General features: G+C 41.1%; 1 protein-coding gene across 6 annotated transcripts in view; it reads left to right on the top strand.

The window, feature by feature from the left end:
- Positions 1-21,393, top strand: part of SH3GL2 (SH3 domain containing GRB2 like 2, endophilin A1) — a 227,306-nt gene extending 205,913 nt beyond the window's left edge. For all 6 annotated transcript variants that reach the window (XM_032392339.1, XM_032392337.1, XM_032392341.1 and 3 more), the window contains 6 exons: positions 10,527-10,670; positions 11,512-11,645; positions 13,697-13,855; positions 15,611-15,714; positions 17,345-17,475; positions 19,807-21,393. In XM_032392339.1, the coding sequence (XP_032248230.1) occupies positions 10,527-10,670; positions 11,512-11,645; positions 13,697-13,855; positions 15,611-15,714; positions 17,345-17,475; positions 19,807-20,006 (872 nt within the window). In that variant the 3' untranslated portion in view covers positions 20,007-21,393. The remainder of the gene's footprint in view (positions 1-10,526; positions 10,671-11,511; positions 11,646-13,696; positions 13,856-15,610; positions 15,715-17,344; positions 17,476-19,806) is intronic.
- The last annotated feature ends 1,880 nt before the right edge of the window (positions 21,394-23,273 follow it).

The following is a 23,273-nucleotide window of genomic DNA, read 5'->3' as shown; positions in this document are numbered from 1 at the left end:
CATCCTCGTGCAGTTAAGTAGATACTAGAATATATGAGTCTGTAACACAGTGGAAAGGTCTGGGCTGGAGAGAGAAATTCAAGAATCATAAGCTTACTGACTCAGCTAACTGATTGTCCAGTCCAGCAAGAGGTGGGACTCCATTGCCCAAGTGTGCTTGTTCATTTCTCCAGAGTACCCTTAGGGACATGTTTTATGGTCTGACCTCCTAGATAGTCTAAATCAGTAAGACAGAGGTGGAGTCTTCAAATCTGGTTTTAAAATGTTTTCTAAGACATAGAGATCAATGGAACAGAATAGAGAGCCCAGGAATAAACCCACACATGTATGTTCAACTGATCTATGAAAAAGGAGGCAAGAATATTCAATGGGAGAAAGATGGTCTCTTCAACAAATGGTGCTGGGAAAATGGGACAGCCAATTGCAAAAGAATGAAACTGGACCACTTTCTTACATCATACACAAAAATAAACTCAAAATGGATTAAAGACCTACATGTGAGGCCTGAAACCATAAAACTAGAAGAAAGTATAGGCAGGCAGTAATTTCTTTGACATTGGAAAGACCCCCTTCCCACTTCCTACTTTCCCTAATTGATGTTAAGAATCTTTTTTCCTGGGGCACCTGGGTGGCTCAGATGGTTAAGCATCTGCCTCGGCTTGGGTCATGATCCCAGGGTCCTGGGATCGAGCCCCACGTCTGGTTCCTGGCTCAGTGGGGAGCCTGCTTTTCCCTCTGCCTCTCCCCCTGCTCGTGCGCTCTCTCTGTCTCTCTCTCTCTGTATCTCTGTGTCTCGAATGAATAAATAAAATCTTTAAAAAAAAAAAAAGAATCTTTTTTCCTCAGACTAAAATCTGATTTAATCTGAATTGAAGCTCTTTTAAAGGTCTATATCTGAAATAACTCTCTGTCAGAAACCTTTGACAGGAATCATTGTCTACAAAATAAAATCCAAGCTCCTTAGCATAAAAGTCAGGCCTTCACCATCTGGTTCCAACTTTGTGGCCTCTTCGCCTAAGCCACAGACTTTTTGAAGTTTCCAGATACACCAGGTACTTTCATGTGCCTTTGCTCATAGTCTCCAGGGGTCTAGAATGGTCTTTCCCACCACTCTGCCTGTATAGCTTGCTTTTTGAGAAAGCCCAGCTCAGGTGTCACCTGTTTCATGAGCCTTCCTAGCCTTATTGTTCTAGATGGAATTCACTGCTCTTCTCTGTGATGTGACTACATTAGGACCTTACCCACAGTATGGGGTCTGCTTCGTGTCATGGTGAGTGGAGTGCTCTCTGACTCTCCAAATAGACAAGAAGCTCATTAGGGCAGAGGCTGCACCTTGCTTCTCTTAGAGTCTCCCTAGCATAGTCCCTTTCACATAGTAGGTGCTTAATAAATACTTGTTATGTTCATTTTATCATAGAAGATCTTTAAAAGACTTTTGGTAAATACTAATTCAATCAGGCAGTGCAAATCCAGAATTTTCCTGTATTGGGGAATACATAATTGTTTCTGGTGTAAACTATTTATTGACTTTTACTAAGTTAACCTTTTGTATCCCCTTAGCTAGGGTTTACAGTTCAGCTTAGGAACCCTCTTTTTCAGGGAAAAGAGAACCCATATTCTGATTCCGGGAGATTTTGTGATCAATTTCTTGTCATTTTCATATAAACCAGTTTTTCATGACATAATTTAGAGATGAATTGCTACCCGAGCGCCAGCAGTAGTAAGAGTAAATGGGAAGTAGGATTCCACCCTTCTGTACTTTAAGAAATGGAAGCAAGATAAATGAAAAGCCTTGGCAGCCTCAGAAATCTTAAAGGGAAATGCCAGCCAGATTGCCATCAGCATGACTTGCTCTCCCAAATCATCATGTCAGATCACAAAGTTAGCATATAATTAGATCTTATCTAACTAAGCTCTAGCTCCTAGGAGGTTGTGATGCCTTTGAATAGGGAAGTCTTTCCTAAGGATTAGAAAAAACAACATATGCAAAAGAATTCAATTTAAAAAATCAAAACTTTTAAATAAAGACATTTGGCCCACAGTAAATAAGTAAGCACATGCTGTATGCTTGGCCATATGCTAGAATTCAGTAGGACATGTAATCAGGAAACAGACATACAGCAAAGAGAGAAAGTATCATGAGATATCAATGTATATACAGAGCACAGTAGAGACATTAAATGAGGGAAGGGGTCACTTACACTTGGAGGCAGTACGGGTAAAGGGTGATTGAGAAAGACTTTGTTAAAAAAACAGGTTGGGGGCGGGGTGCTTGGTATTATGTTGGGCAGGTGATGGAGAGAGGGAAGGCCATTCCAAGAAGAGGAACAGTTCTAATAACTTGAAGAAACCGTTAGAAGTTTCCTATGTCTGAAGGCCAGTGTATGCTTTCCCCAAGCTCAGTTTTCTATCTAATAAGAATCACTTGTGACATACATTATGTCATTTAATCCTTACATCAACCCAAACCTGTGAGGGGGGAGGTACCATTTTACAGGTGAGGAAGCTGAGGGCCAAAACTGCCCAATATGAGATAGAGCCAGAATTTGTACTCAGACAGTCTGACTCCAAACTCCTTGTCTTAATCCTACTTTGTTAAACTGGCTCCTTTTTCTGGTGTTCTTTCCACAATTAGCAGCTAACTCCTACCTAGTTATTCTCTTTTATGTCTGATTCTGAAAACACAGTTTTGCAGAACTGAAATATTTACAGCCAGTTTTATTGACTTATTTTCAGGGTTCTTTCTGGGATAGATCATGATTTTTTGAGTTGAGATATGAGACCATCACACATCGTATGATTCAGGGTTCAATCAGGGAAGGAAAGTCATTGTGGATATCATGGAATAAGAGATTATAAGAGTTAGAGCTTGTACAGTTACGGGAAGATCTGGTTAAGTAAAGACCAAATAAGTAGAGTTTAAGGACCAGAGAAAGGTCACTGACCAGCCTTGACCCAGATGAATGAACTTAGAAAGGAATCTGAAAAGTGGGCCGGTCCAGCTACTGATGCAGAGCTGCAAAAGCTATGGAAGGCAGTAGAAGGTTGTTGGTTCTTCAGGGTTTCTACTTCTGCATTTGCAACAAAACATCTTTGGTGGGTCTGGGGTCACTGTTGATGAGCAGAATCAGCACTTGAGAAGAGCTGGACACAGAACAGGGAAGAGGGAGAACAAGGTGGAACCCATTTGTAGCTCTGCATCAGTTTGTCACCTCCTCTGTACAGTGACAGCCTCCAGAATGTTATGACTCCTGCTTCCGCTTCACCTCCCAAGTCTTGCACAGCCTCACATTCTACCAGTTCTAACTGTGAAGCATGTGGGGAAGGGATTCTGGGAAATGGAGTTCCCCATACACGCAAGCCAGCCGTAGAGCACACCAGCGCCCATACTCAGAAAAGAGAACTTGGAAGGGTTGGAATAAAGGAGCACTTCCCCCTGTCTCAGTGCCTGTTGTGTCTGTGCTAGTTACTGTTATTGCTCTTTATCAGTGAATACAGATAACAACCTTATGAACGATTATTTTTCAGGAATATACTAGCCAGCAAGATTTTGAGCCTGGATTTTTACCTATGTTTGTCTGAGCCAAAGCCAATGTTTATTTTAATGCACTATGCTGATTTCTGTAAAACACAAGACCTAATGGCTTTCTTGTTTGTTCATTTGGATTAAGAAATAAAAATTTTAAAAACCAAGAAGAGGAAGTAGTGAGTTTGTAACTACCCAGTAGTTACAACACTAGGCCAAAAAGTAAACTGACTTTTTATGGAGCACAAAACAATGGGACTCCCCCACACACCCCCCCTTTTTTTGGGAAAGATCAGTCTTTTAGGGTCATCCTAATTTCACTTCTTGCTGTTTAAGTTGACTAGATACATTTGCTTCCAGAAATCAACTGGCTGTGGACCCATCAAACCCTTTTCTTTGATGGTTCTTTGATGGCATTTTACTTGTTAATCTGTATGTTTTCTTTTCCTGGCCAGTTCTCCTTAAACCAGTTAAGGTATAAAACTTTTTGTTGAAAGATCCTTGAGGTTAGAACAGTGCCCAGATTGTCAAGATACCATGAGTATCACTTATCCAGTTCAGCCACTAAATTAGGTCTCCTAAGGGAAAAGAGAGTGGGAAGTATTTTAAATTTAGTTTTTTTTTTTTTATAAGGGAAGTAATACATGTACATATTATACAAAATCAAAGAATTTTATAAAAATTTTTACAGAAAGGAGCAGTGCACTTGGAGTTGCATTCTTTCCTCCAATTCCCAGAAACAACACTTTCAAGATGCTTTTGGCTCTTTCTTTGGTTTTTCTTCTAATCTTGAAACAACATGCTTATGTTGCTCCCTGCTTGGTTGTCCAGTTTTAAGTGTTTTCTGTTTGATTTCCAATTTGGAAGATGAGAATTGTTTGCTCTTTTCTTATCTTCCCATTCTCCCACATCCTTTCCCTTTCTTGTTACCAGTATGTTTATGGCATAATTTTTGTTAGATTAGTATTCAGTATTTACATTTTATGCCCTTGTAAACTTGTATAGAGCTGAGACATATAGTATGATTATATTTCCTTTCTTGTACAATGTTTTTGTTTTTCTTGGAGTTAATATTTGTTTTATTTTTCATTTTCCTTTTTTTTTTAAGATTTTATTTATTTAAGAGACAGAGATAGCACAAGTGGGGGGAGGGGCAGAGGGAGAAGCAGACTCCCCGCTGAGCAGGGAGCCCACCTGGGGCTCAATCCCAGGACCCTGAGATCATGACCTTAGCCAAAGGCAGACGCTTAACCGACTGAGCCACCCAGGTGCCCCTATTTCTCATTTTCTTCGCTTTTTGTGTACCATTCATTAATTCTTTCCCAAACCCTCTGCCATGCACATGAATTTTCTCTCATTACATTGAAACATGTCAGGTGTTGTTATCTTTGAGATATCTGATGCTGCATTCTAGATTGGTTGCTTTCTTAGTTTGAGTTGCCCCAGAAGGAATCCATGAGGTAAGGATTTGAGCACAAATGGTTGATTTGGGAAGAGATTCCAGGAAACGTCAAGGGAAGTAGGTTAGAGGGGAAGCCAATGAAGGGTGCATTATAAAGCAAGGTATAGTGGTTGATAACTGTAACTTGACCTCATGAGGGATCATGGTGAGAGTATAGCTCCTTGTTAGTCATGGCTTCCTGTGTTACACGTCCCTGGTTATGATGTGTAGTATCAGCTACAGTTGCCCCTCAATGTGTGATGCACAGTGATCCTCTTGAGATCTCCTTTTGTCATCATTTTTACATCTTTCCTTACATTGGATCTCTTTTTTTAGATCCTATACCTGTCCCTTTTCTTGATTTATACCTTCATTTTGGTAGAATGCCCTTCCATTAGCTTGGGAAGAAAAATGATCAGAAACCTTCCTTGTGTGTTTGAAAATGTCATCATTCTACCTTCATGCTTCATTGATAATTTGAATATAGAATTATATATTATTTTCTCTAAGAAATTTGGAGTCATTGCTCCATTGTTTTCTGAGGAAATTTCTCTTGTTCATGATATTCTCATGTTCAGTGTCCTTCTAATTCTTGATATTTGTATATAACCTATTCCTTTCTGAAAGGTTTTAGGAACTTTTGTTCCCAGTGAAATCTCATGTTAATGGTCCTCCTTGTGGACCCGCTTAGCCATTGTGGTGGGCATTCAGTGGACTTTTTCAATCTGGAAACATACATTTATCAGTTCTGAGAAATTTTCAAATGTAACCTAATTGTTTTTAAATGAATTTTTTAAAGCTATATTTTAAGAAACACAGAATAAGCCCAGAAAATACAAATTTTAGACATTAGAATTCCTATAATATGGTCTCTTCTTAACTTTTAAAAAATTTCTTCCCCTTCTATGTGTTTTCTTTTTGGAACTTTCATCATTCAGCCACCAGACCCCTGGACTAATCCTGATTTTATGCTTTCTTCTGATTTTCTATCTCTTTTTAAAATTTTGTCCTCCTTTTGGGGGGGATCTGCCTCAACTCTGTGCTTCTAATGATTTTTTAATTTTATAGTTTAATTAAATTCACATATACAGTTAAATTATATTAATTTCTAAGAGTTCCTCTTTTTTTTTTTAAGATTTTATTTATTTATTCGACAGAGAGAGACACAGCGAGAGCAGGAACACAAGCAGGGGGAGAGGGAGAGGGAGAACAGGCTTCCCGTGGAGCAGGGAGCCCGATGCGGGGCTCTATCCCAGAACCCTGGGATCATGACCTGAGCCGAAGGCAGATGCTTAATGACTGAGCCACCCAGGCGCCCCTCTGTTTCTTTTTTTATTTCATGGGTAAAGTATCTTAGACACCTGAGAACATTAATGATAGTTATTTTTCCCTCCCTGAATTGTTTGTTTCCTATAATTGCCTTATCTGTTTTGGCTCTGTTATGTTAGAAGCCTTTTTCAAAATCTAGTGACAGTGTCTGTCTTTTTCCACTTAGGTATAGGGCAGTAAAGCTGTGTGGGGGTCAGTGGAAGCTTATAAACTGTAATGGGTTCTTTCTAGGGTGATCAGCCTGGAGTTGGTGTATTGGGTGCTTACAGCTATCAGTGTCTTTAGGTCTCTTCTGGATTGGTTGTATTCCCCAGAGAAGAATCGTCTAGTCCCCTATCCAGAAGGTATTAACCTGGCTGCCAGTTCTCTAGGGGACAAGTAGGGGAAGTGGGTGGGGGAATCTCACAGTTCACTGTGTGGGCTGGCCCTAATGCCCTGTTTTTAATATGGAATCCCACCCTAAGCAGGGTTGGTTATCTTCTCTTCTCTCCTAAAAAAAACTTTTATTTTTCAACAGAAGGAAACAAGTTTTATAATTCCCATTCTCTGTTATGCTTCAAAAAGCTCTTAGGCACATGAGCCAGAGGATATGAGCATAGTCTACTTCAGGAAACCATTGCCATGTTATTCTACTAGTTTTCAAGATAATCTATTCATTCATTTATTCTCCCTTCAGTGGACATGTGTTAAATATCCACTGTGTGTACAACTTTACGCTAACCCTGTCTGGGAGATAACACAGATCGGCATACCAGGATCCTGCTCTCGTGGACCAGGGGAAGGTTTGCTGTTGAGAAGCTGTTTTAGCAGTAAACCCAATGGGTGGGACTTGAACTCTAGGATAGTGATGCTGGGACAGTAAAGATGGGCTGTCGCCTGAGAGACTGTAAAAATTTCTGAGGAAAGTAAAGTGGTGGAAAGGAAAAAAAGATAGTTTGAAGGAGAAGAGACCATATTATAGGAATTCTAATGTCTAAAATTTGTATTTTCTGGGCTTATTCTGTGTTTCTTAAAATATAGCTTTAAAAAATTCATTTAAAAACAATTAGGTTACATTTGAAGATGATGAATTCAGAGGTCTGATGATTGCTTTTAAGAACACAGAAGTTTGACTAATCTAAGATTCTTGATAAATATTTAATGAGTTTGTGAATGAATTTAAAAGCCAGCCTCTTTATAATATGAAGAATAATATGTGTATTAATAGATATTTTAGATGATTTGAAGAAATAGATAAAGTAATAGAAATGGTTTTCTTCCTCCTCATGAAAGTGTAGAATATATCCAAGATATTCTTAAATAATTAGTAGGAGAATAAAGCTTTTTATAATTAACCAACATTTGAAAATGATGACTTTAAAAATCAGCCACAGTATATTAAACCATTTCAGTGACTTCTGGTAAGTACTTACCACAAGATGACTTTTAACAGAACTCAGATATAAGCACAAATCAATATCAACTTTTATAAAAGATACAAGTCTTTAGGGTGTAAAATAGTCAAAACAGGATTGAAAAGGGTTGACCACCGTATGTGTTTTCAGTACTCTATTTCTTTGGTCTCCATTTATCTTCTTTCCTTCTATTCATTCTGTAATTCTTACTGTCTGGTGTTTGCTTATTTCATTTTTATTTGTGCTTTTATTAGTTCTTCTCTGTGTTCCCCAAGTATCTTGGGCAAATTAGCCATCCATTGCATCTTTTATCTGACACCTCACTATACTGTGAGCACACTGAGGGCAGGAACTGTGTCTTTTCTGGATCTCTGATATGACTTATTTTAGAAGAGGCTTTGAAAATATGCTCTAATAATATTGTTCCCTTGAAAATGTGTGACCATGTGGCATTTTCAATTTTTGAAATTTAACGTGTATTTTATATACTTTTCTCTGAAAAGCAGAGTAAAGAAAATGTGAATTATATATATTTTTTCAGTTACCACCAGGCTTTGCATATGCTGTTAGCCCAGCTAACTGCTACTCACTATGTGATTCTAAACGACGCTTCCCTCCAGAATCCTTCTTTGCAATGCTCCACCCCCATAGACTGAGGTGATGTTATCCTTCTGTAACTTGCTATAATTCCCCAGCATGACACTGAGTATATACACTTCACTCTAATTACTTATTTATTTATTTATTTATTTTTATTTATATTTTTTATTTATTTATTTGACAGAGAGAGACACAGCGAGAGAGGGAACACAAGCAGATGGAGATGGAGAGGCAGAGGGAGATGGAGAGGCAGAGGGAGATGGAGAGGCAGAGGGAGAAGCAGGCTTCCCGCTGAGCAGGGAGCCTGATGCGGGGCTCTATCCCCTGACCCTGGGATCATGACCTGAGCCACCCAGGCACCCCTCTAACTGCTTTTAAAATAGATGCCACCCTTAGTTCATTGTGAACTTCCTAAAGGCAGGCAGCATAGTTGCCTTGTTCATTATAATATCCCTGGGGCAGGGCTTGGAGGAACCCTCTCATGATAACTCTCCCCATCTCCAGTTTCAACCTTGGAAGCCCAAATTTAAATAAAAGTCTATTTGTGACATACGGAAGTGTTAAATTACTACATTGTACACCTGAAACTGATATAACACTGTATGTCAACTAACTGGAATTAAAATAAAAACTTAAAAAAAAGTAAAGAGTATTTGGAGCCCATAAATCCCACCTTGCCTCAGCTCAATAGATGGCTGCCATGTCTACTTTCACCCTAGCATATTCTCTTGAGAGGTCTCTGAACTTCAGGATTCCAGGCACATATCCTCACCTTGGCCCTAACCCTAACCCAAGATCCGAGGAAAAAGAAAAAAAGATGATGATGATGATGATGATGTGTGTGTGTGTGTGTGTGTGTGTGTGCACGCAATGGAATATTAGCCATAGAAAAGAATGAAATCTTGCCGTTTGCAATGATGTGGATAAAGCTAGAGAGTGTTATGCAAAGCAAAATAAGTCAGTCAGAGGATGACAAATACCATATGATTTCACTCATATGTGGAATTTAAGAAACAAAACAAATGAGCAAAGGGGAAAAAAAAGAGGGAGGCAAACCAAGAAACAGACTCTTAACTATAGAAAAAAAACTGATGGTTACCAGAGGGGACGGGGTGGGGAGATGGGTGAAATCGGTGATGGGGATTAAGAAGGGCACTTGCTGTGATGAGCACCAGGAGTTATAGGGAAATGTTGAATCACTATATTGTACACCTGAAACTAATAGAACACGATGTTAAGTAACTGGAATTTAAATGAAAACTTAAAAAAAAAAAGCCTATCTGAAACAAATGTTCAAGATTAACTATCAGCCACTGAATACCAGAAGTGCTTTTGGCTGTGAATTCTATCAGGGTTTCCATGCCGATGGGATCCTGGGCACAGTCCTAGGCTGACGTACAGCCCCAACTCTAATAATGAACCTGAGGAAACCTAGTATCCAAGCATCAGGAGAGTCTCCTTCACAGTGTGTTAACAAAACTTTTTCTTCCATGAAAACTGGAATTGCTTTCTAGGCATCCCCTTTTGTCAAAACAACCCCAAAAAGAAATTGAAGTGCTGTCTTTGTGGCATAAGACTAATTCTCAGAAGCCATTATGTGCTAGGGAAGTGATGAAGCCTTTTTAAATGAACACGATATTTCTGTTCTTCATGGGTCTGTTTACCATCAGAATCTCAGTTGAGCAGTGATTTTGAAAATAGGGGTGTAAGTGAAACTTGGCATAAGGCTCTCACACTGCAAGAATTAACAATTTCCTACTTCTGTCCATAGATTCCTAGAATTGAAATATAAAACTGGAATCCTAAAACCTAGAGAATACATAATTCAGAGGTTTTCAAAATGCTTTCCGTGGGGCCTCCCAGCTCCACGGAGGTACTGCTGGGGCCGCCACAATGAAGAGAGGGTCAGAAAGCTGCCCAGGAAAACGGGGAAGAGCACATGACAGTGGGTGGGATCTCTCCCCAGAAGGGCTTTGCCTTTTCTGTTAAGTTCCTCATAAGACATTGAGAGAAAGGGAAAGTTCAGTGATGAAAGAAAAAATGTCTGTTTATATCTATCTATGGGCCAGCCTGCACGTACTACACATGAAGACACTGAAGCCGGGAAGGTGAAGATGTGCTTGCCTGTCGCTGAGCTGGTTTATGGACCAGGTAGTTAGGGCCCGAGTCTCCTTCCAGCCCGGTCTCCACTGTATCACGTTGCCTACTGTGAAGGTGTTTGCTCTCTCTGCTCCAGCTTCCAGAGCTAAACTCAGCATGATCAACACCATGTCAAAAATCCGCGGCCAGGAGAAGGGGCCAGGCTACCCACAGGCAGAAGCGCTGCTCGCTGAGGCCATGCTCAAGTTCGGAAGAGAGCTTGGAGATGACTGCAACTTCGGTAATGAGCGCTTTCCACACTTCACTTCTTTCATTTGTCCACGGGGATCTTGTGCCAGTAAGATGCTCTGCAGGAGATGATTTTGGTTTTATATTTTGGTTCTCAGTTTTATATGTCCTAGAGACAGAGGCCAAAAGTTTGCCTTCAGAGGCGTTTCATCATTTTTAGTGTGATTTGTCATAGTTTTGTTTACTTTCTTTTTCCCTGATGAGATCCCAGACTTCACGGTAGCCAGTGGACATATCCAGATGCCTGGAAACTTACTGGGAAGTGTGTCCGCCATGACTGAGTGTGGAGGCAGGGGGACCAGTAGGCATGATGTAACACCCTGCCCCGTGAGCTTTCTCTTTGGTCTCTGCTCTTGCTTACATGGTACCCAATTCTACGGCCCCAGGTGAATTCCTTCACCCCTCTCTCCTCCGACACTCAGTCCCCATATAAAACACTTCTGTTTCACTCCTTCATGATGGGAGTTCTCAGCTAATGACTGTCCTTCCTGTTTGAACCCTGATCTCTGTTCTTGGTATTTGCTTCTGCTCAATGCTTTGGCGTTAAACGGGTTACCTGCTAGGGAAATCCAGTAGTGACAAGGGAGGGCGGGGAGCTTCCCCAATTGCTTTTTAAAGGACAAGCGAAAGTTTATGTTCTTCATAATAAGGGATACCATCCCCTTGGTAGCATTGACTCTCTTGTACTGTATGAACCTGTCCGAGGTAGAAACTACACTGTTCTCTGGAAGGCATTATATTTTGCCTGTCATCTCGGCTGTGGTGGCCCTCTTACTGCATGTACATTTCACCTTTGTCCTTTAACATACAAGAGACTCATTCTCCCCTTGCAGGCCCAGCGCTTGGTGAGGTGGGGGAGGCCATGCGGGAGCTCTCGGAGGTGAAAGACTCTCTGGACATGGAAGTGAAGCAGAACTTCATTGACCCCCTTCAGAACCTTCATGACAAAGATCTGAGAGAAATTCAGGTATCTGCAACTGATCCTTTGGGAAGTGAGTGGTTTGAATGTACAAATGTAGGTGCCCTTTTTCCCTCAGAAAACATTTTTTTAAGCTTATTGTGTGTGATGAGGTTTGGATTACAAAATAACCCAGCAAGATAAATTGAGAGAAACCAGAAATGCAATACTTTATCCCATTATTATGACTGTGCCGCTTATGAATATTACATTTGACTTTTCCACATTGAGTTTTCAGGTTATCAGCCTTTTTTTTTCCCAGAAGAATAATATCCTTCCCTGATACTACCCAATTTTATTAATTACTGCTTTCTGGGCTGATTTCACTGTCTGAAAGGCTAACTGTATCAGTTGTTAGCTTAGGTAAATTGTTATACTATCACTCTATAAACACGTTTTCATATTTTCATAGCGATTATTAGGACTGAGGAAGAATAACCATCCTCTTTATAAAACACGTAGAGCTGTTCCAAAGAAATAAAGTTCAACTGGCTCTACCTCCAACTAGGTCTGTAATGTTTTCTCATTCATTCCTTCGACAAATATTTGTGGAACCTCTCTGAAATTTAACTTTATTGTTAAACATGGTCATCCAAATGTGAAGTCCCCTAGATCTCTTTATTCTAGCTTAAGTCTCCTTCATCCTATCACTTGCTCAGGATTGCAGTAGTAAATGGCAGACTCACTCTTAAACTACAGTATTACCCCTGACTCCAGTACTCTACCTTCCAGTTGACTACAAGTTCAAATGTGTTACAAGAATATCCCTTCCAAAGGAACAAACATTTAACTTGGATCAGGGCATGGATGGGAGGCAGGGTGTATAGTGGGAGGAAAGGTCTAGGATATTTTTCTTCCTCTTTTCCTTTTCATTTCTTCACCACTCCCAATTCTGTTTTCATCTCCCTGCCTTTATTTCCATACACACCCAGGATCAGGGAAATCTAGTGTTTTCTCCCACCCATTAGTAATGGAATACTACAGCCCTTAGAATAAAAAAGATAATTTGTAGCTTTGGGAAATGACTTTCCTACTTTGTCACTAGAGGGTTGGGCAGAGGTTGGGTGGTCAGGCAGTGGGGAGGATGCAAGGAGGGATTTTGAAGAACACTGTGGGGCATTAGACCCCGTCTAGCATCCCTTCCAAGTTAGAGTTTTTCCACTGAGTTTCATCATCTACCAAATGGGAGACTTAAACTTATCAGTGGTTCCCTGAAAGCTGCATCAGTCAACAAGGGTAAGTGTTAAGATATAGATTCCTAGGGGCACCTGGGTGGCTCAGTCAGTTAAATGTCTGCCTTCAGCTCAGGTCATGATCCCAGGGTCCTGGGATCGAGCCCCACATTGGGCTTCCTGCTCCGCGGGCAGCCTGCTTCTCCCTCTCCCTCTGCATGATGCTCCCCCTACTTGTGCTCTCTCTCTGTCTCTGACAAATCAATCAATCAATCAGTCCGTCTTAAAAAAAAAAAAGTATAGATTCCTAGACCCTGGCCCTAGATATTTTAATGCAGGTGATCAGTAATTCAGATTTCTGATAAGCAACTTAGATGATTCTCACAGACTGGTTTCCTCAAAGATAAACCCTTTCCAGTGTTAGTGTGCTAGGACTCAAAAAGCAAGAATGCTAGTCTTTCCCACTTCTTTTCAAGGAAAGTGTTTTTCTTCTACCTTCTCATGAGACACCATTTCTCTTGAAGATGGGAATTTGTGGGTTCTGTGTAGCAGTGTTTTCCATGTGGGTGGCCATATGCACACATTCCCAGCTTCTGTCATGGGATGGAAAGACATATTCCAGCTTGGCTTTGGCCGAGCAAGGGCAGAAAATAAAGGGCACTGGTAATTCGCAAAATTTCTTTCTTGCTCTTAATTATTTTTAAAGATGCTTCTCCATATTTAGCTTTTGGAAGCATTTGCCCCAGTGATGCTGGCTTTTGGTGATGTGATATTTTAGAACTTAGCCTGTCTTATTTTGGAAGCTCATAGGCATGATGGAGAAGTGAGCTGTAAATAGGCCTTTCCATGAACGCTGTCAAAGCATATTCCTGCCCTTGACTTTTTCAGCATCATCTAAAGAAGTTGGAGGGTCGACGCCTGGACTTTGATTATAAGAAGAAACGACAAGGCAAGATTCCAGATGAAGAGCTCCGTCAGGCTCTGGAGAAATTCGATGAATCTAAAGAAATTGCTGAGTCAAGCATGTTCAATCTCTTGGAGATGGATGTGAGTCCCTCTCCTCTGATTTCTAATTTAATCTTGCCATTGAGGCTCAAGATTATGTTAGAGGGTTACATAATTCAAAAGGTTCATATCTAATTATACTATGTGGTGAGAACTTTGGTAGATAGTTATTTCTTTAAAATAATTTGAAATAAAGTAGATCCAGAAATGGTAAGGGTTTTTTTTTTTTTTTCCTGTTATTTCCATAGTTTAATTTAGTGAGATATTTGTCTACTAATGATCTTAAAGAATTACCAATTGTGAGAAGATGAAGAATGTTTCTGATCATGTAAAAGTCCAGTAGCTTGAAATACTTTGTCAAAATATAGGGCAGATTGACTTCAGATTATAAAAGAATATCACCTAAAATGCATTTAGAATTGAGGGTTCAGTATAGGTTAAGATGTTCTATATTTTGAAGTAAACATGTTATTTTCTTTCAAAAACTAATTTCAATTGAGATTGATGACTGTAGCATAGATGCTGTATTTGGGGGCAATGTAGTTTAAAAGCTGCTTTTACATTTCCAGTGCACCAAAAATGTTATTATTATTTATTTTTTATTTTAGAGAGGGGGAGAGAGAGACAGCGGGGAGAGGGAGAGGGAGAAAGAAAGAATCTTAAGCAGGCTCCACGCCCAGTGTGGAGCCCAACATGAGGCTCAATCTCATGATCCTGAGATCATGACATGAGCCGAAATCAAAAGCCAGATGCTTAACCAACTGAGCCACCCACGTACCACGCCAAGTGTGCTAAATTATTATTCATGGCTTTAGAAGTTATATTCTGTTGAGTTCTTTCAGCCCTGTAGTCATGAGGACTTCTGACCACTCATGTAATAAAGCCAGCTAACCAGTTTTCAAGTTCCTGCTCACTCCCACCTCTGACCCTATCAGTTGCTGACCAACTTCTTCCAAGGTGTTTACAGAGCCTTTATGTGCTTATCACTTAACTGCTTTGCCCTGACTGGTGATATGGGAGGCGTGTTGAACATATCTGGACCTTCCCACCACCCAGAGACGGTGTAGGTTGGTGTTTATGTAGAACAACTAGTGTCCCACCTACCTACTGAAGAGGAATGCTGTAGGCATGGGGCTGACCTGAATTATAGTGCTCCTTCCCTGCACCCAGGGCCCCATTCCACCCCCAAAACTCATGGGACAGCATTGACTTTGCTGACTTGGAGGACAATATTCAGCGAGATCACAACCCGAGACATAAAATGAAGAGTAACTAAGGATGCCTAGAATACTGGAACTGAAATGAACCCAAGATGTCACTTGACCCAACCCCTTTACGTTACAGAAGAGGCAGAGAGGACAAAAAATTTTCCATCCTACCAAACTGCCTCCATGTTGCCTCATGTGAAAAATCAATATTCACATTTTTATTAACATTAATATATTAACAGCATGGAAAGCATAGGGAGCAAAGGCTCCTTTGGTCAATGTCTCTTTTTCCTATAAGAAATCAATAAAATTAGCCAAATCCTACCTGGAAGTTGGTAGTTAAGAATGAGATTGTTCAGTGAGAAGTGTGTGATCTTTAGAAAGATTCCTGATAATGTCGCTTCTCCTCATGGTACTGACATTTACAAGCATGCAGATGCTTCTTATCCTTAACTGATGTGGAGCCTACAGAATCTCTGAGCAGTGGGCTGTGGGTCAGGAGCAGCTCTGTCGTATGTGTGGGGCAGTAGGAGATGCTTAAGGATGGTGACCTGGTAACTGAGGCGTGATCCCCCCCATTGGCCTGCAGATTGAACAGGTGAGCCAGCTGTCTGCGCTCGTCCAAGCCCAGCTGGAGTACCACAAGCAGGCCGTCCAGATCCTGCAGCAAGTCACCGTCAGACTGGAAGAAAGGTATCTCACAGTTCCTGAATGTTATATTCCCATTTTCTTCCTCTGAAATAATGGGTAAAGAAATGGAAATAATAGAATACATTTGAAGAAAAACTTCTGCCAAAATTCCTGCTGATCCTACCTAGGCACCTTGTGGATCATTCGTTTTGGTTTTCTTGTGTCTTTGTGCTTTGTTTTACTTTGTTCCATTGAATCTAATCTTGTGTTGATGAGAGGTCAAGATGTGGGTTGTATGTTGGCTGCCACAGATGGGAAACCAGAATGCTGCCAAGGATAACGAGCGTGATTTGCTGAACAGACATTCTGGGTGGGTACTAAAGGCATATCGTCGTCAGTCTTCTGACAGCCCTGTGAACTAAGTATGATTAGCCTCACCCACAGGTGGAAAGCCCAGGCAGGTGAAGTAACTCGCCCTGGGTCACACGGTGGCGCAACAGGGGTTTGCCGGGCAAGCAGAACCTATTTGAAAGCCTGTATCTTGTCACAGTGTTTCTCTGAGTGGTGAGCAAGTCCTCCCCTATCAGAGAGACTGCTTTTGTATGTCTGTTCCTCCTCCTCAGATGCACGCCATGGCCGGGCAGAGGTCATTTTCTTTGTGACTAGGTCTCCCTGGAGTTGCAGGGCACAGCCTGACAGCTGTAGGCAGAGGCCCCGCTCTGTCCTGTGTGTCACTTTGTCTATCTCTCCTCAATGCACCCTTGTGGGAATGTGTGTCACACTCTGAAGCATCTAGAAAGATTTAAAACCCTGCATTTCAACATACTAAAGAAATATTATATGTCTTTGTGACATCCATTGAGCACAAAGGGCCATTTTCCTTTTTTCCTCTGACATATGTTCAAAGTCAGTATGGTTCTATAATCACCATAACTTGAACCCTCCCCATCTTTGCAAATCTGCTGTACCCTTTGCTTCATGAACACCTGAGACTGTGGAAAATACTTAGGGGTGTGGGGAAGACATTAATTGGCCATACCTTTCCACTTTTCTCCTGTCTTCCCTCATTTCTTTCCTACTTCTTGTATCTCAGACCACTCAGTGTTCTTAGGGCACACAGTATTTCCTCCTTCCAGACCTACTCCAGCTCTTAAACTCTTTCTTCTGGAAAGGACTGTTCATCTGGAAATGACTCTCAGCTGTCTTTTCTCCCCTTCCATAAGCCTTCCCGTGGACAGGTAGACGCCTCCCTGCTCGCACCCCCGTGTTCCTGTAGCATTCTGTGTCTCTCCAGAACAACACTCACCACGGTTTCTGGTCCTCAAGTGTTTACATTCTGTCTCCCTTACTGACCATAAGCTGCTTGAGGGCAAGAACTGTGTCATACTCATCTTTGTGTTCCCTGCACCTACCAGAGTGCACATTTGCAAAGTGAGTTCTGAATAAATGAGGAAGTGAGGGATTGAGAGACAGGATGAAGATGGTGAGGGCCGGACCACAGAGGGACATCACGGAAAGCAGAGACATACACAGAGAAGGCTAGTTTTTTTGTTTTTTTATTTTTGTTTTCTTTTTTTTTTTGAGATTTTCCCTGCTCCACATTAGTAGCCTTCCTGGATGTTACTGCTTTTCTTTTTGCTTCTTAATTGGCTCCATACTCTTATTCCCCCCCTCCCTTTTCTTTTTAATGCAGAATAAGACAAGCTTCATCTCAGCCTAGAAGGGAATATCAGCCTAAACCACGAATGAGCCTGGAGTTTACAACTGGAGACAGTACTCAGCCCAACGGGGGCCTCTCTCACACGGGTACACCCAAACCTGCAGGTAAGGAGCTGAGACCTGCAGACCCCATGACCCAGGCCTTGGGCACACCCCGCTGACACTTTCCCAGAAATTCTAGGCACAGCCCAGTCTGGCTGCACAAGAACTCTACAGTGATACATTTCTTACGGGATGGTTTCGTCAGGTAGAAACTCTTCTAAAGCACGTCTTCCTTCGTCTCTCATTGATCATTTCTTTCCCTCCTTTTCCCCCTTCTCTCCTCTAGAAAACTTTCTTTGTACATCCCTTTTTCTCTCACTCTCCATCATCAGCACACATAAACCTCCCAAGTAACACATTTGACTTTGCCTTCGTTTGTGGTGTTAAGTCACCCTAATGTGTCATTTTGGTGCCAGGAGCCTCCTCTTTCTTTTCTGTTTTTCCCTTCTGTGTTCCAGCACGCATGAGGGTGAATGCCCTGGCAGGGCGCGCCCACAGACACTCACATATAACCCACAGACAGCAGCTCCAGCAGCATGTCCAGCTGGAGTTCTTAAGTCACCGGAGCATATGGGTGATCGCCTTTCTAGATGAATGTATTTCGAATCTCAACATCGGCTAGCTTTCCCTCCTTCCTCCACCTTCAACCAACTCATTGTACCCTGGTAACTGAGGTTAGTATAGTAAAAGCTGAAATTTATTTTCTATCAGGAATATTGATGTATACCCAATAATAGGTTCTTTTAGTTGGCACCATTGCTCTCTACCCCCGATACACAGATTAGGTAAAAGCCTGTGCTTGAAACATTTTCAACCTTAACAATTTGCTTGGGTGAAGAAGTGGAAACTATCTTACACTGGACATGGACTTCCAAGAAATGCAGTGTCTCCTCTTTTCCCTGGAGCCCAAGGCTTGACATTCTGTAGTAGGAAATGTTTTATGAGGTGCTCTCTGGAGACCATGAAGGAAAAAAGTGAGGTCTGTGGTGACAGTTGGTGCTCTCTGCCCTTTGTGTTCGCCTCACTGCTCAGAGCCCCCAGGGCGGGGTATACGGGACAGTGGCTCTTAGAAGTTAGCTGGCTGCAAGGACGAGTCATGTAAGTTGTGATGAGTTTGCTTCTCCCTATTCAGAAACCAACCATGTATTTCACTCTTCTTTTGGAGACTTGTTCATTTTTTGCTTTCTTAAAGTAAAAAAGTAGTTGACATTGTTTCCCTTTAAAGTCATCTAGGTGACACGGGAGCTGTATGCATGTGTTTTGAGTTTACGTGCTCATGTGGAGGCGTGCTATATTAAATATAGATGGTCATTTAAAATAGATCACTTTTAAGATATGATTCCATTCTTCATTATTTTACTCAAGGCATAGTATGTTATTTTTTGTATGCCAAAACTCCCATGTACTCATCCTTATATATGCAACAATTTACCAAGAGTAAGTTATATAATTTTTACACGATCTCACTCAATAGCCACAATAGTAGTGTGGAGTAAGTTCTGTTAGTTCTAATGCTAGACAAGGAAACTGAAAGGGAAGTGCCTTGTACAAGATCACTCAGAGTATGAACTTGAACAAAAAATGAACCAAATTGATGAGAACTGGTCTGAGGGGTCAACTACTTTTTTACTTTAAGAAAGCAAAAAATGAACAAGTCTCCAAAAGAAGAGTGAAATACGTGGTTGGTTTCTGAATAGGGAGAAGCAGACTCACCACAACTTACATGACTAGTCCTTGCAGCCAGCTAACTTCTAAGAGCCACTGTCCGGTGTATACCCCGCTAGATTTATCTCTTTAGAACTATTTATCTAGTTCTATTTATCTAGCCAAACAGAACAGAAATACGTGTCTTATGTTGTTTTCATCACATTACAGCAGTTTTCCAGAGGCTGGAGTTTTTACCTTTAAAAAATTAGCACTGCACTGTTATTCTGATGTTGCCAAGCATTGTCCATGTAATGGACTTGACTCTTTCACATGTACAGAGATTTTAAAATGCTAGCATGGAAAGGATTCAGGCCATGTTCTATTAACCGAAAACTCATTAAAACTCCTTAAGTCACTGGGTCTCCCATCTCTGGACATTGTCAGGAAGGCACACCTTGGCTGACGGTGTTGCATGTGTCACAAGCATAGACGAGGCCATTGTTCATCCTGGAAATGGAAGCAGGCGTCCAACAACTTCCAGGAATCTGAGAAAACTTCTGAAGACTGCTGAAGGGCAGATGCTATGCAGCGGACTGGGGACTAGCCGCAAGAGGAAGCTTCAGCAGGAGAGAGGAGTGAGGGAGGAAGCCAGGGGGACGGCAGGCCAGGCAGGTTAAGCAGGTGGTAGATATGTGAGTTAAATACCCCTTGTCTTTCTGTGTTCTTCTCTCCTGCTTTCACTTCTAGGTGCCCCAATGGATCAGCCTTGCTGCCGAGCTCTGTACGACTTTGAACCTGAAAATGAAGGGGAGTTGGGTTTTAAAGAGGGTGATATCATCACACTCACTAACCAAATTGATGAGAACTGGTATGAGGGGATGCTTCATGGCCAGTCAGGCTTCTTCCCCATCAACTATGTGGAGATTCTGGTTGCCCTGCCCCATTAGAATGTTAGGCTGGCAGGCTTACCTCCTCTTGACCCAGATAGTTAAGTTTAACCACTGCTTCGGTAATGCTGCTTACAACACATCCCAAATGCAGGCCGCAGTGGTCCAAGTCATCAAGCCCCACCGAGTATCTTTGGTTGACTTGTGTGATCCCACAAGAGTCATGGTGATGGGTGGTATCTTCTTAGGCTGGTGGGCATGGCATGTGCTTTTTAAACACCATCTGAGACCAGCCAGTAGTCACTGAACTGCTGTTTACACGGTTCTCAGGAGGCTGTGGCTTCTTAGAATATGACCATGAGCCACATTACAGTAAAACCATCCTACGGAAGGTATTATCTATCACCTAGGGGCCATCTCAAGGTCTCAGGTTCTCCATTTCAATAGGAGAAAGGTCTTGATTTCCCATTGTTCCCTCCCAAATATGTGAGTCACAGAATTGTAGAAGAAAGCCTCCCTCACCAGCAACTTGTCTTCTGGTCTGAATGAGTCAGTCCCTTGATGCTATCAGTAGGAAAGTGTGGAATGTGAGTTAAAATCCTTTTCTGAAAACAGTCACTTTTGTTCCTCCCAATTATGCCTATTTCTGAGGGACAGCCGGTTTTCTTCCCTCCCTGCTCATAAAGCCAGAGGGGACTCCCGCTGTATTTCTAAGTAAGGCAGTTAGCAGTCAGCACATGGTAGGAGGGGCTGAAGAGAAGAGATGGTCCATTATGAGGAAATGGGAAAACATCTGGTTTCCAAGCTTAAATTTCTTGCTGCAGAGAAACCACTTATGTATTTAGGCCATTTCCAGAGGTACAGGGAAGAGGGAACACATATCTTCACTTCAGTTTTATTTATGAATTACGTGCTTCATGAGTCCATTTGGCACAGACACACAAGGAGAAAAACACAAGAAACCATTATTCCACTAGTTCCTAGACCAAGAAACAGTAACTGTCTTTCCTTTCCGCTTCCACCTTGTGTTCTTTGAATGTCATTTGTGCAGATTCTGCCCTCAATGAGGACCAAATAAAGATGATTTTTGTGCTTAGCAGTTTAAGATGTATGGCTGCACCTGCAAAAGTTTTTCCCACCTCAGTCCTGACTTTTATTTCCGTCCCTTCTATTCCATCTTCATGTTGTGTGCACAGTGCTGTGTGTAAGCCTATGAGTGGTTTTTTGGTTTTGGGTGTTTTTGGTATCAGTTATGAAGTCCTGTTAGGTGTTCAGAGTTCTATTTATCTAGCTATACAGATTCCTTCAGAGGTTGAACGTGCTGCTTCGGATGTGCCACCTCCGGTCGTGGGTCACGTGGAGTGAAAGGCAAATCTTACTGCTTAATGTATAAACCTCTTACCACAGGAAGCATCGCCGTTTCCAATAAATATTGCTGAAGAAACAACCAAAGGCTCTGGTCCTTGATTTTGTGTCATTTGTTGGGGTGGGGGGGCATGGTGGTCTCATTTCAGTCTCCGTTGCCTTCAATGCAGCCAAACCAGACCTGGTTCTGACCTCAGATGTTCCTCTCTGGCAGCAAGGGAAGTTCGTTAGCAAGAAGTCAACCAGCCTGGACATTGGTAACTTCCTGGTAATCCTAGGAAGAACGTGATTTGGGAGAGAGGATAAGAAATGGGGGAGAGGAAGTCTTCTAGAAGTTACATGAGATACCACCAGTGGTGATATCAAAAGGATAGAATGTTCAGAGACACAAATAAAATATGTCATTTCAACCAGTCTTTTGTTGTCTTTCATGCTTAAAGAGAAAGAAATAGGGAAATACAGATTGGCCAAAGCCAGCATTCTGTGTGTGTGTGTGTGTGTGTGTGTGTGTGTGTGTGTGTGTGTGCGCGCCCGCATGCATGTGTGGAGGTGGGGGAGGGGAGTTGTGCCTACAGAATTTGTATTTTCTGAGCTTCTGAGAAAATAAACACGTTTTTTATATATTGGGTGCACTTTGTATTCTTCCATGCTGAGGCTAATAGCCCAAATATTCTGATCTAACATGAACAGTTTTCATCTAATATGTGAAGTTCTATATGTGAGCTGCTCTAACATGAAAATAATATTTTTGCTAGCTACCTGAGTTAGGGTATTACAGATCAATTCTTAAAACCAATTTTTAAAAAGAAATTACCAGTGACATTGTGAATAGAGAAAATATAGAAAAATCACAGGTAAACTATTAGAATCCATAGTTATAGAGTTACTGAATATAAGATCAATATTCAAAGGTTACTTTATTTCTATATACCAGTAACAATCAATTAGAAAAAAAGTAGTTAGAAAAATCACTTAAAAAATTCAAACCCATAGGTATAAGTCTAATAAGAATTATATAAGATCTCTACACAGAAAATTATGAAACATGTTTGAGAAAAAATAAAGACCTTAATAAGTAAAGAGACGGTCTGTGTGGATTGGAAAACTCAGCATTGTAAAGATGTTATTTCTCCCTAAATGGACCTGTAGATTTAGTGCAATTTCAACCAAAATCTCAGGAAGCTTTTCTTGTATGTGTGAAAATTGGCAAACATAAAATGTACAGGGAAATGCAAAGGGATATTTCTTCTTAACAAAAAAGTTGGAAGACTTACTCTTTCTAGACATAAAGCAAAGTTATAGTAATTGAGGTAATATGATATTGATGCTATGATAGGAAAAAAAGATGATCTGTCCAGAACAGTGAGCCCAGAAAAAGACATGCATACATTTAACCATATTTGAACCACTCCATTGTTTGTAATATTACACATCCAGATAGGACTGTACCTGTGGAAAAGTAGTTCTATAAATTCAAAGGGAAACCAATAGCAAGACCCTGCACCAAATAGAGTAATCTCATTATGAGTCAACATCAAATGAAGCAAAAGTATCATGACCACATTTTCCAGGAAGAACTTAATATTTATTTGAGGGAGTTTTGGAGAACATTAATAATACACTCACCAGGTTCAGTACCATGTGAATTCTGTATTTTTATTGAAGAATAGTAAATGCCTTTTTACAAAAGTTTACTGAATGAGCAGGCAGTTTTGTGGACCACCACTGGGGAAGTTGAACTCACCCCAAACACTGGTTTTAAGACTAATCACAGAATAAATTGTCTGAAGTAGAAACAGAAGCAGAACTAAACTAAAGTGAACTGAAATGGAAAACAAGTTCAGTGAGGCGATTGTCCCATTTTATTTTTCTTAAAGGTCTGACAGGTCTTAAAGAGAAAAATTTCTCTTTGCTATAAATAAGGAGACAGCAAGAATGACATGACCAAGAATTGAAATTTCC

This window comes from Phoca vitulina, unplaced genomic scaffold (genome assembly GCF_004348235.1).
Source record: "Phoca vitulina isolate PV1807 unplaced genomic scaffold, GSC_HSeal_1.0 scaffold67, whole genome shotgun sequence".
In the NCBI taxonomy this organism is placed as follows: Eukaryota; Metazoa; Chordata; class Mammalia; order Carnivora; family Phocidae; genus Phoca; species Phoca vitulina.
Note: the sequence above shows the minus strand (reverse complement) of the source record. Positions and strands in the feature narration are given on the sequence as shown.